At 44.1% G+C, this 13,458-nt stretch overlaps 1 protein-coding gene across 1 annotated transcript in view; it reads right to left on the bottom strand.

Moving 5' to 3' along the window:
* The window catches only part of Sulf1 (sulfatase 1), a 133,544-nt gene that overhangs the window by 21,416 nt on the left and 98,670 nt on the right, over window positions 1–13,458 (bottom strand). Inside the window, exons 10-12 of the mRNA XM_028769232.1 lie at window positions 12,825–12,953; window positions 12,500–12,556; window positions 11,235–11,364 (exon numbers count right to left, since the gene is read on the bottom strand). Coding sequence (XP_028625065.1) covers window positions 11,235–11,364; window positions 12,500–12,556; window positions 12,825–12,953 — 316 coding nt within the window. The remainder of the gene's footprint in view (window positions 1–11,234; window positions 11,365–12,499; window positions 12,557–12,824; window positions 12,954–13,458) is intronic.

Here is a 13,458-nt window from a genome sequence, read left to right on the forward strand (position 1 = left end):
TTATTTATTAAGCACCCTAGCACTAGCTAGGTGTCAGTTCGTCTGTGGCCCCCCCCCCCCCCGTCTCCCTATCCCCCACCCCGCCCCGTCCCTCACTGGAGCATTAATGAAAGAGACTGGCTTTTAAGTGACCCTGCAGGAATTGCTCTGTTAAATTTCGTTTGTGGCAGGCACGTACAGATGACAATTAAATCATTGGGAATCAGTACTGCCTCGATGACACCGGAGCTGATAAATGGATCCGAGGCCCCCAGACTAAACAGTCTTGAATGAACCGTGTTAAAGCCCTTAGTGTCACAACACGGAGCCAGCTGTCAGCGCAGCTTCTACCAGGACCCCAAACCGCCCCATTTGTTCTGGAAAAACAAACTTGCCTGCTTTGTTCTCCGCCCCTGGGTTTCTAAAGTGAGCATGGGCAGAGTGGCAGAGGGGCAAGACAGAGAGGAATTTAATTTGAGGCCATTACAGGCAGAGCCAACTCTGGGTATTCTAGACATTGGCAAACTCGTGGGGCTTTCTTTTGATTTTCCTTCTTCTACAAACTGCACGCCCACAGCATGCGGTGCACCCCAGGGAGACAGAGTCCACCTTCCCAGAAAATTCGATCCGGTGGGGGATGGGGGTGGGGGTCTCACTGGGGTTCCTAGTTCCTGTTTTGTCAGAGCTGTGGGAATGCAGCAAGTTCACAGTTCTGGTTCCAACAATGTCTCTTCACCCCGGGAGGCCTCTCAGAAGCCCTTCTCCCGTCCCAAAGCCCTAACAACGTCTTTGCATTTCAGTTTCTCTCTGACAAGCCCTAAAGTACTCATTGGTCAGTAGGAAGAATCCTGGCCTTCATTTGAGCTTATTTTTAATTTTTTTCATTTGAGTTTTATTTTATTGCTTTATTTGAGCAGGACAACAGAGTAAGCTCGGATAAGGAGCTGTTAGAGCTGTTAAATATATCTTTCTCCCTCCCACAGACCAGTGTTACCTCTGTGCTATTATTATGTGTATTTCAATGCATAGGTTTCTAAGCTGAGGCTAGTACTATGTACCTGTGCTCTAAAGAACCATACTGGCTAGGCCACACACATTTTCATGTGTCTTAACATAGGTCCTGCCTTGGTGGCACGTACCTATAATCCTAACCTTGTATGTCTTAACATAGGTCCTGCCTTGGTGGCATGTACCTTTAATCCTAACCTTGGGAAGGAGACGTAGGTGGGTCGATGAGTTCAAGGTCAGACCAGTGTACAGAGTAAGTTTCAGAACAGCCAGGGCTACACAGAGAAACCCTGTCTGGAAACCCAAAAAGTCATGTCTAAAAAGGATACCTACTCTAGTACTGTCTATGAGGATCTCCCAGGGGGTGTCTGGGAAGCACGAATCTCTGATGTAAAAAAAAGTTTGGCCAAGGAACATGATGGCTCTGTCACCAGATAAATGAAATGTATCCTAAATTGTACATGAGCCTTCACAGTGATAAGGGCTCTGTGATTACCGTCCATTTTCATCAAGCGAGTTGCATGTCTGTGTTATATGTTTAGTTATCAGAGCCATACTGGGGCTTCTACACCAACGCCCTGAGTATCTAGAATTCACACTATGGTCCCACTTGAGCCCTCTACTTGAGCCTCTGGTGTTTCCGAATGATTATTTCAAGCCATGTGAAGTTGTCCCTTTTCAGGCTTTGCCTGGAGTGTCTTGAACCTTCAAGGTCTTCACAGAAGAGCAGCTGAAGAGAAGGCAGCTAACCACCAAGCCAGTTGCAGAAGATGAAGCAGAGGCTGGAGAGAGGGCTCAGTTCCCAGCATCCATCTGGTCCAGGCAGCTCGCATCCACCCAGACCTCCAGTTTCAGGGAATCCAACACTCTGTCCTCTAAACAGCAGGCACACATGTAGTGCATACACACTCATATAGGCACAACACACACACACACACACACACACACACGCACGCACAAATAAACCAACAAATCTGGTGTCTGATGCCTGCATTCTCAGCACTCAAGAAGCTGAGACAGGAGGATTATAAGTCTGGAGGCAGCTTGGACTATAAGACTCTGTCTCAAAAAAACAAAAATATGAAATAAATTTGTTTAGGCCCAACAGAGCCATGTCACAAAGTTGGGAGTGAGTCCCAACTTTGACTGGATACTGTCACTTGTAATTAGAATCTTATGTGAATTAGAATCTTCGCAGCTGGAATCTTTCTTTGCTGGGGGAATCAGCAGAAGGGAAGAATTTAAGTCTCAATAGCTCAGGTGCTCGAGTCTTTGAAAAGAATACAGACATTTGGGGTTTGATGTATACAAGGAAAGATGTGCCTAAAAATGTGCAGATGCAATTGGTTCAAAAATTATTCTGGCAGGAAAAAAACTGTGACTTGCACTCCCGCAAGTCAGAATGTGTGCTCTGTTAATATGGAAGCAGCTTGCCTAGCTCCCACTCCAGTTAGTGGACAAATGATTGAGTCTTTGCCTCAGAGTCTGCTCCAGGATTCCACATGTAAAGCAAAGTTTAGCAATTTGTAGGCAGGGTTTGTTGGCATTTAGAGGTGATCGCTGAGCTTATGAAAGTGTTTTTAGGGACCCAAAAGAAGTTTGCCAAAGCTGAAAGACACTTTCACTATGAAATAACTATACACCATACAGAATTCTTATTGTTGGGAAGTACTGCCAAAAGAGATAACTTTTCATAGTTGGAAAATTTGGGGATAGTGATTCAATCAATGTGTGCTTCTATCTTAAATCCAAATGGCTTAAGATGCAGCCATCCATCTGGATAGTCTCCCAGCATGTGCAAATGCCTAAGGCCTGGAGAAGCAGGAGTGGGCAATGACTCTGCTCACAGCCAAGAGCCAGCCAGAGGAATGCTCCAGCGTCTGCCACACAGAAACACAGGCTGATTTTATTCCTAAAAGGCAAGGTCTGTCTGTGATTCCAATTCACACCATCTCTGGCACAAACAGCAATCATTTCTGAGACTTGGTTGGTCTCAGCCCCTAGCTTCAAATGATCCTCCTGCCTCAGCCTCCTGCAACTGGGGCTACCTATTGTATGCCCCCATACCTGGCCAAATGGTAAAGGTTGAACCCAGGACTGTGGTTCAACATTTCTGAAGGTTTCTCAGCCACAACACATTAAAGGTTTTCTGCCTTTCATTTTTCTTTTTGGCTGAGAGGTGCTGATGGTACAAGTAGATTCTTGTAGAACATGAAGGTGTGTGTATAATTTCTAGTGACCGCCTATTTGGAATCTAGCCCATTTTGCCATCAGCCAAATTCCTCATGGATTTCCTGTGAAAAAGAAATAGGAATTCCTTCTTGAGGAGTGAGTTGAAGAATCTCAGTGTCTGGTACTGTTTCTGGTGCAGACAGTATATCACACAAAGCCAAGCATACACATATATCTGCATATATCAAATGTACACACACACACACTTCTATACAACACAGCTATATACACACATCTACACATACATTTGGATAAGGAAATATCCATTGACAAAAAATGTCAATTGCCTTCATCATGGACCTTCTGAAGAAGTCACAGACCTCAATACATAAAGTAATTAGCTCGAGGCTTAGGGAACTATCCCAGGGCAAGTATACCAGGAATTTTAATGAAACAAAATTACCACTTCTGTGTTCCTTATCATGACAATTTTTATGACTGCAATAAAACCTTTCAACAGCTGCCACTAAAATTGGGGCTTCACCAGGAGAGTTTATAGGTGAAATATCAGAGAAAGGGAACTTTTAAGAGGGTTATTCATAAATGAAGACCACAAGCAGTGTAATAGTCAGAAGGTGTTCGCCTCACTGCACTTCTACACAGCCCAGCTCCAACCCAGCTGAAGCACCAGCTGATGGAACATGGAGTCTGCTGTGTTCCCCAAGCATCCCCACAGATACTTGGTTATGTGTGGCCAGCTTTGACGAATGCCTGAGGCTCCTTGGCAAGTCAGTCCATCGCTATACCAGCCTGTCTGCTTTTGTACCAGCCATTGAGACCTCTCCCCTTCTTTCTGGAGTTAGACTATTTCATTTCTCATTCTGTTTCCTGACTGGTAAGTTTGTGTCAGTAATTTATCATACATTGCCCCCCTCAAAGGGTTCTCATACTTATAATCAGCAGTGTACTGTATACAATTATTTGTTAAATCTTTCTCTTCATTGTTATTCAGCCTCTGCAACTATGCTGCCTTGGAATCGGGGGCAAGGACCGTGTGCCATGTTCCAGAAAGTATCCCAGTGGAGCATCACAGAGTTTGGTAATCAAAAGTCCAGGTTGAGGGTTGTTTGCATCTGCCTGTGTGTAAATAATGCCCAGTGAAGAAGATGGCCTGGTTATTTTGGCACAAGGGTACTGTACAGCTAGACAGGGAGAATCAAATGAGAAAACCATCACATACAATTTGAAAACATTTTCATTCACTACCATCTTTGCCTCCACCGTGAACAGTGCTGAATGCTTCTATGGTGTTAGGAGCTGGTCACATGAACTTAGTCATGCAATCCTTACAACTATACAGTGGGCTGCCTCTGCTCTGTCCTGGACTTAGGGACCATTTTCTCTACATATCAGTGTAGCTGGACGGAAAGTTCTAAGTTAGAGAAGCTGGGAATCACATTTCCCTGTCTATGAGGGAGCTGGGTTGGTTCAGGAGATTGAGTGGAAATACAGGCCAGGGGACAGTTCACCCGGGTAAGAGTGCCCAGCTCAGCTAGCGCTGCTGTTATAGACTGACGTGTCATTCCTAATACAGTTGGAATAACGTAAAGTCAATGAGTGGTAGTCATTTTTAGTACAGTTAAATATTTGCTTGGGTGCCTGAAAACTCAATTTTAATTGTCTTTTGCTCCTAACTCTGTCTTTGAGCAAATGACAGACAGAACTTCAGTTTTCTTCCAGATTCCATATCTGGTAAAATAATGCCTGATTCTCTTAGTGATACAGATGTTTTATAAAAATTATTGAATGCTTTGAGTTCTAAAGAGAAGATGGGGTACCTGAAGCCAGGCCAGTGCTGGTGGAATTGACTTCAAAAAGAGCTTATCTGGTGACTGGACACCTTGTTTTCTGACTAGAAACTCTGGAATATAGAGATTATTATTTTGTGGCAAAAGCAGTGACTTGTTTTTTCTGTTTTTAATTGATTTAATGTGTGTGTGTGTGTGTGTGTGTGTATGTGTGTGTGTATGCATGCCATAGAACTTGTGTGGAGGTCAGAGGATAGCTTGCAGGAATTAAAGCTCTCCTTCTTCTATGTTGGTTTCTGGGACTGTCTATGGCCAGATTCACATATATCTGGGTTTGAACTTAGATTTCCAGTTCTGTTTCTGTTAATTGACTTTTGTGAGCCTCAGTCTCTCTGTATGTAAATTAGGCATGGACTGCCTAGCACAACACTTAGCAATGTTATGACTCTGGTTACTTCTTCCTGGAGTAATCACTCGGTAATCATCACGGTTTCTACATCTTGGACCTCATAAATCCCCCAGACTACATACGGACACCTTGATTTACACCCTGGTATATGTTTGCCTGAATAAGAAGCAAATAAGCAAAAAATGGGTTTCAGTTTCTTTGTCAAATATCTACTGTTGTCCAGGGACTAGATAAAAGCTTGGCTTTGTATACACAAGCTAATTCTCCAAAGAGTGTCTTCATATGTATCAGGTCAAGTCATGTTTTCTGAGATGTACGCACAATGTAGTAGTTTTGTGATGACTTGATTAACTTTTATGCCAGCGTCACTATCACAGAACATATTACCTGTTGGTGGCGGTGCACTGAAAATTTCAAACTGAATGTTGGGAAGAGAAAGACCATATAAATACTCTGTTCAAACCACTTACCTCAAGCCAATGAAAAAAATTTCTCAGAAACAAGAACTAGAGTCGTTTATCAAGGAGATTGAGCTCCTGTTGTCTTCGGATGAGATGGGATGGATGGAGGAAAGGGAGAGGTAGGAAGGAAGAAAAAACAGAAATTTCTGTGTAGATAATCATCTATATAAAGCAGCACTGAGAGTGGCAAAAACTCTAGCACTTCAGGTCAAGCTGAAAGCTCAACAGACAACTGCTGAAAGCGTTCATGTGTGCAGTGCTTGCCGTGGGACAAGGCATCAATCCAGGTGCTCAATTACACACAAATCCACATAACCTTTGTGGTAAACTCTGTGGCTGGCTCAGCTGTGTCTACACATCAAAGGTGCTAAGACAGAGTACAGTTAAGTGACTTGCCCAAGGGTGCATAGACAGCAGTGCAATCCCAAGGTTTGTGAAACCATTAAAAAACAAAAACAAACAAAACAAACCCTGAAACCAAAAGTGCAAAGGCTGGTGGTATAGCAGTTCACCGGGAGTGTGGCGGTGCATGTGGGTGTGGAGGTGCATGTTTGTAATTTGGACCCTTGGGATGTTGAGGTAGGAAGACAGAGAGTTCAGGTTAGCCTGGGCTACATATGGAGACCTTGTCCTGCAGAACAAACAGAAACAAACAAAACAAAAGAAACTCTAAATAAACAAAACAATCAGAAATGAGAAGAAGGTACATTGATAGTTCTCAGAACTCTTCTCGTGAGAACAATGTGCCGCAGGCACTGAACTGAATGTCAGCTGCAGATTTTGCATGGGAGTGTGCATGTGTTTATGAGGTAGGAGTATGTGGGCACACAAATGTGCCTGGGGTTTAGAATTCCTAGCTGAGAGGATGGCGGGAATTCACACTTTGTCTTGGATTAATGCAGAAACATAGAAGCAATGCAAACACATATGTCCGTGTTGTCATAATTAATCCCTGCTGGTGGTTCTGTGCACAGTCACTGAGTCATGCCAAGCATTTGAGGCTCCAGCCAGTTTTATCCCCTGTTGGCTTCATAGAAACACAAACAACAGGTGAGAGTCCCTGGAACAACAGTGACACCCTGAAGAAATCACTCCCAGGCACTCTCACACTTACACATTCAAAAGCACTTTCTTCATAAGACAGAGGTGAACACTCTCCGTTCTAGACACAGAAGAGCTAAGGCTTGGGAGAATTTAAACAGTTCGGGACACACAACCAGGAGGTGGCGGGTGGTACTATAACCAACCCAAGCCTTTACCCTCTGTTATTTTTCCTTTATGCCACTTCAGGAGTTCACTATAGCTACTCAGGTGACCAGGTAGGGATGGGGGCATAATGCTGGGGTGCACACACTCTCTGGGGGTTGAATGAAGGGAACAGAGCTAACAGTGCCGAATTTTCCTCAGCACTCCTAAGAAACATCAGACATAAGGATGAAGGCTGTTGACCTTGGCAGTAGGAGGGCACAGGCCCTGTGTGGATGTTAAGGCTGGAGAAAGAGCTCGGTTGGTAGTGCACAGGCCTGGCGGGTGTGAAGCTTTTGGCTCAATATTCAGTCCTATAAATAGAAGAATGGATCCAAACACATCAGCTGTAGCCTGAGCTTACAACTGAGTTGTCACTCAGGTCCCAAACAATGCAACCTTTCTTTTTCTTTGAAGTCAGTGATATTATCTCCAAAAAAGACAATTTTTCAGTATAACGAGATAGAAAGGGAAACAGAAGGTGATCAAGGCCTTCATAGAGCACAAAGCCCACACCAGAGCTGATCTCAGCTTCAAACATTTTCTTGACACTCTCAGATTCTTAAAAGACTGCTTGAGTAGTACCAGTAGGCTGGAAGACTTGTGCACAGACTGTTAGGCTTCACCCCATGGGACCTAATCAGAGGGTCACAGGCAGAGGGTTTCGTTTTGACAAGCTCCTAGGTGAGACTGATCTTGCTGCCTCAGGGACCACACTCAAGGAACCATGAGAGTGCAGTAACTATTCACTGGTCCACTGGGCAGCGATGCGTGAGGCAGCTAGACATCCCCTCATCTCCCATCTTCTAGAGCTTGCTTCTGCCCAATGTAAAGAATTTCTACAGGAAAAAGCTCACCATTGAGGCATAGCCTAACTCTTTGTTCAATTAATTGGGGGTGTTTCTAAAACAGGCAAGCTCTGACATTCTCAGATATCCATGTGAGAGTTCAGACCCTTCCACATAAAAAGAAAGCAACAGAAGAGTGTTCTAGGGAGACAGCCATAAGAATATTTTATGGGAGCCAATCAAGTTTGGAAAACTCTGAAAAAACAAAATTAGGTTTTTAATATAGTTAGCACACAGTGGACAAGGGTGGGACTTATGACAACATAACGCTATTGTGTTAGGCGTCATCTGTCCTCCAGGGCATAGATTGAGGTTTTGGTACAAGCCACGTGGAGAAATTCAGAATGGTAGGTAAGCAGCGTGCCTTATTCCCAAATTGACATCTTGTGCACCGCTTAGAGGACTCAAATCCTACCAAGCTTAGCAATTTGCAGGAGGCACAGTAAACAGTGCCTTCCATTTCTAACTCCCAAATAAAGTGCACTAGCCTGTTGACTACAAACTGTCTGCAAGCTACCAAAGAATCCTCAGGTTTCTTCATACAATTTAAGAGTGTCCATGAGAGATATTTAAAGACTTTGAGCTAATATGCAATAAATGGTCTAATCTTTTCTGTGAAACACTTAAAACTAAGGCTGGCTAGAATACTGCATGTCTGACTTTATTCCTTGAAACCGTCCTGCCCTTTCATAACTTTACCTCTATAAACAAGAAAGTGAGAGGCAAGAGAGGCAAGGGGCCAAGTTGTTGGTTACAAGTCTGTACTTCATATATGGGGAGCTTTTGTAACAGGAGCACATGGATGGGATGGCCCATTTCTCAAGCTTAACACCTTTAGGTAATGTTGGATAACTACATGGATATCTAAGGGTTAGAGAAGTTTGTTGTTTTGTTTTGTTATTTTTGTTTTTCATTAAGTATTTACTGACTGTACATCCTGATTGCAGCTTCCCCTCCCTCTCCCCTGTAGGAAGAGCTAAGGTGGGAGGAGTTAGGAGAGGAAGAGGAAAAGGAAGAGGAGGAGCTAGAGAGGGCAGAGATGTAGGAGCGATGGAGAGCCATGCAGGTATGGAGAGCAGTCGTGGGTAACAACTTTTATTTAGGTTAGCTAATTGGGAAACAACTCTCTTTGTATGAGCATATTGTTATTGAGCTTTACCAAACATATAAAGCCTTTAAATAATCTTTAAGCATTATAGTCTCATTTTCTTACTGAGTCCGCATGGTTGGCGGGATGGTCTGGACAATGCCCAGCCTTGTGGAAACAGTCTGGAAGATTGGCAGAGCCATCTCCCATGCTGGTGTCTTGTGGGTGGCAGGGCTGGTGTTTCTGGCGGGTGGCACGCACGTGGCCTCTGGCCACGGAACATGGCGGCTGAGCTAGGCAGAGCCGCCACAGCTTAGATAGTTGGCTTGACCAGTGGCTGATTTTAAATAATTATCGCAACACTCCCCCATCCACCATTCCTCCCCTTCTCCTCAGAAAAGGGCAGGCCTCCCACGGATACCAACCAGCCTTGGCATATCAGGTTGCAGTAAGATTGGGTACATCTTTTTCTGTTGAGGCTAGTCAAGGCAGCCCAGTTAGGGGAAAGGGATCCAAGGGCACGCAGTGCAGTCAGAGTCAGCTCCTGCTCTTGCTTGAGGAGTCCCACATGAACCCAGCTGCACAACTGCTACATATGCATAGAGGACCTAGGTCCAACTCATGGATTCTCTCCGGTTGGCAGTTCAGTCTCTATGAGCCTTGATAGGCCCAGGTTAATAATAGAAAAATTCCTCATAGGATTAAAAGTCTTTCTTTAGCTAAGGTAACTTAGCTTGCAAGGTAAGCCAAGTTGTTTATTATTATTTTAGCTTTTTGTTTATTTTTTTAGTTTACTTTTTATTATCTTTAAGTATATGTATATTCATGAGTCTATGTGTGGGTGTGTGGGCCTGAATGTAGATGTTTTAGGAGATCAAAGGCGTCAGATCTACTTAGAGCTTCCCAGCATGGTTGCTGAGAACTGAACTCGAGTCCTCTGGGGGGGAAAAAAACCTAGTATGTATTCTTCACTACTGAGCCTTCCCTCCGGCCCCTTGGTCTGTGTTTTGTAATTAGACAATTCCTGCTTATATGATTTTCAAAACAACAAGCCACCTGATGTAAGATGGGGATTCCCATGGCTACACACTAGAAACATCACAAGTTACAGTCAGTAGGTATACACAACCACCACACTGACCCAAGACCAGTAGTCACTTCTTCCTTCTTTTTCGGCCATGTCATGCTGATTTTGAGCTTTACTTTTTCTTTTTTTTTTTTTTTTTAAATTTTTATTTATTTATTATATGTAAGTACACTGTAGCTGTCTTCAGACACCCCACAAGAGGGCATCAGATATCATTACAGATGGTTGTTAGCCACCATGTGGTTGCTGGGATTTGAACTCATGACCTCTGGAAGAGCAGTCAGTGCTCTTAACCACTGAGCCATCTCACCAGCCCCGAGCTTTACTTTTTCATTGGGACATGGGCTTTTCCTTTAGTCTGTATAGATTTCCATTTAGTTGGCACAGATTCCAACTAAAGAGTCTTTAAAATTGTTGGTGTTCAATGTCTTTCTTCTCCTTTCCTTTCCTTCCTTTCCCCTCCCCTTCCTCCTACCCCCTCTCTTTTTTTGTGTTTTTGTTTTTTTGAGACAAGGTCTCACCATATACCCCTGGCTAGCCTGGAACTCACCTGCTTCTTCTTCAGTGTACTGAGATTAAAGGTGTATGCCACGCCTGGCCCAATTCTCTTTTATGGGGTATTAATCTATTGTATAGTGTTTTCCATTTTCACTGTTAACAGCTGACTTGCTGGCCAAGTCTAGATTGCATAATTACAGCTGATATCAAAAGCCTTGTGGGTTAGAAGTGAACATACAGATTGTTTTTCTTTGTCAGCTCTGCTATAGATCCCACCATGCACATATGTTAGATGGCTTCTTGCTTCTGCTTAGGATGGAAGGTCCCATCACATCACCAGGAGTAATCAGCAGCCACCTAGCTCTTCAGTAAGTACTCTTTAGAACACAGCTTTGATGGAGCCAGTGCCTTTGGCATAGCTGGGAGCCGTTTTTGTTAACCAGAGGGAGCCTGGGTAGTGCTGAGAAGTTGAAGGCTTCTAAGACAGACAGGCAGATCTGCAGGTATAGAGATGTCTCTGAGTTTGCCCTCATGACCACATGAAAATCTTAGGGGCACACAAATGTCTGAATATTGTTTAACTCAGCGGCGGACAGCATAGGAGGAGAGGAGAGAATGTCTCTTGCACTTACCTGCCCAGGTTGCTCACAGGCTGTCTGGTATCTGGCTTGCTGACACAGTTCCTTGACCCTCTCATATTTGGGCAAGTGATTTGACTGTTGGATATTCTTGCTGGATTCTTCCTTTTTTCGTAAAAATTTCCTTTGACAGAAAGGGGAAAGCTTCTTACTGAAGAGCCACTCGATTACCTTCCCAATTCCTGCACAGCCTTCTTCATCACTACAACTCTGCACTCCTTCAGACAAGGAGATACACACTCTGCTGCTGTCTTTAGGAGACCAGGCAAATCCTTTGTGAGTGTTATATGCTGTGAGGATGTGAAAGTCAGCAGATGAGCCATCCCTCTTCCCAGAAAATGATTAAAATACTCAAGGTTTGCTGGGTAGTGGTGGCACATGTCTTTAATCCCAGCACCTTGGGAGGCAGAGAGGCAGGGGCAGGGGCAGGGCAGAGGCAGAAGCAGGCAGATCTCTATGAGTTCAAGAACAGCCTAGACTACAGAAAGAGCTCCAGGTGAGTCAGGGTTACACAGAGAAACCTTGTCTTGTAAAACCAAAATCAAAACAAAACACTGCTCAAGGTTCTCTTTGTAAATAAATAATTGTATTCATGCCTTTCTTCCTCTCAATTTACACAAAAAGAAAAGAAAAGCAACAAACATCACAAAGCAGGTATAAATTGACCAAGGGGAAAAAATCACAGTGCCATTCATGTATATAAGTTAATAGTATGAAAAGAACATAAGGAAAAAGACAGGGAGCAGGGTGTAGGCAAGGCTAGGGTGGCTCACAGGACTGGGGAGGGATGGCTGAGAAAGTCAGTTTACATGCCAAGAGCTCAGTCTGAGAAGTGCCACGGGGCTTCTACACCCATGCAGAGGCAGGCTCCACTCCCGTCTGTGACAATATTCTTTATAGTTCTACTGCAGTAATAATAATTGTTGTCTGGCAATGAATAGACAATCAGTGACTCAGACTATGAGGCTCAGAGGGTGAAAGTGCCTGCCAAGCATGACTGACTGAGTTTGATCCTCAGAACCTCTGCTAGAAGGAGAGAACTGACTCGTGAAACTTGTCCTTTGACCTTCATATAGGTGCTATGTGTACACATACATGTGCACACGCATACACACAACTTATAAATAAAATCAAACTCGAACTGGGCTTGTGAAATCACCATGCTTACTAAACCAAAATATGAAGCGTAAAAGACAGAAAGCAGGAAGAGCTGCCCACTAGGACTGGTTCCCAGAAGTGCCCTAGGAACCAATAATTACCCTCTTTCCACTAGGAATGTATCACGCCAGATTTTGGCCTTCTTGTTTGTTCGAAACCTGAAAGCAAAATAATAATATTTACTGTTAGCATCTGAATGTTTTCCCAAATGGATTCACGCTAACAGTTTATTTAAAGAATCGCCTCCCACCTCCCACTGACCACGGCTGCATCTCCATCAACATGCACTTCACAAACAGCCGGGAAAGGCTCAGCTTGCAGGAATCCTTGTGTGGAAAATTTATTTTACCTCCGTGGTTTTCAGTACTGACTGACCTTGGGTACCGGCTGGAACTTGGTGGCTGGATAACAGAAGACATGACATACCTGTTACCCGGCTTTTCCAGGTCTAGAAGTTTGAGAACAGACTTGCCATCCACGTCAGAAGGAGTGTCGAGACCAGCAATATCCAGAATGGTAGGGGCCAGATCGATGTTCAGAACAATCTGTGGGACTCTGTAAGGAGACAGATGGTTCCAGGATAGACCTAAAGCAGGTAGCAGATGGCTACAGAGCTGCTTCCTCCCTCCGCCCCCCCAGCCATGGCTCATTGGCCTGCAAGCATCTCTGCCCTTGCATCTACTCTAGGGAGGGGTGAGTGGTAGAGAGTAGTAACACTGCTGATTATCAAGGGGGTCAGGGTTGGAGCGATGCCCCCAGCCAGGCAGGATGTACATCTGCATACGATGTGTTTAATATTTTCATTATAATTTTTAGTAATGTGTATGCATGTGTTTGTGTGTGTGTGGGGTTGTGTGTTTGTATGTGGGTGTGTGCATTTGAGATACATACAGACATATTGATTTCCTAGTGCTGGGAATACAGGTAGTTATGAGCTATATCTAATGTGGGCGTTGGAAACTGAAGTGAACTTCTCTACAGGAGCAGGAAATGCTCTTAATCATGCAGCCATGTCTCCAGTTCCATGGTGTGTGTGTGTGTGTGGATGTGTGTGTGTATG

This window comes from Grammomys surdaster, unplaced genomic scaffold (assembly GCF_004785775.1).
Source record: "Grammomys surdaster isolate TR1022 unplaced genomic scaffold, NIH_TR_1.0 64, whole genome shotgun sequence".
NCBI lineage: Eukaryota > Metazoa > Chordata > Mammalia > Rodentia > Muridae > Grammomys > Grammomys surdaster.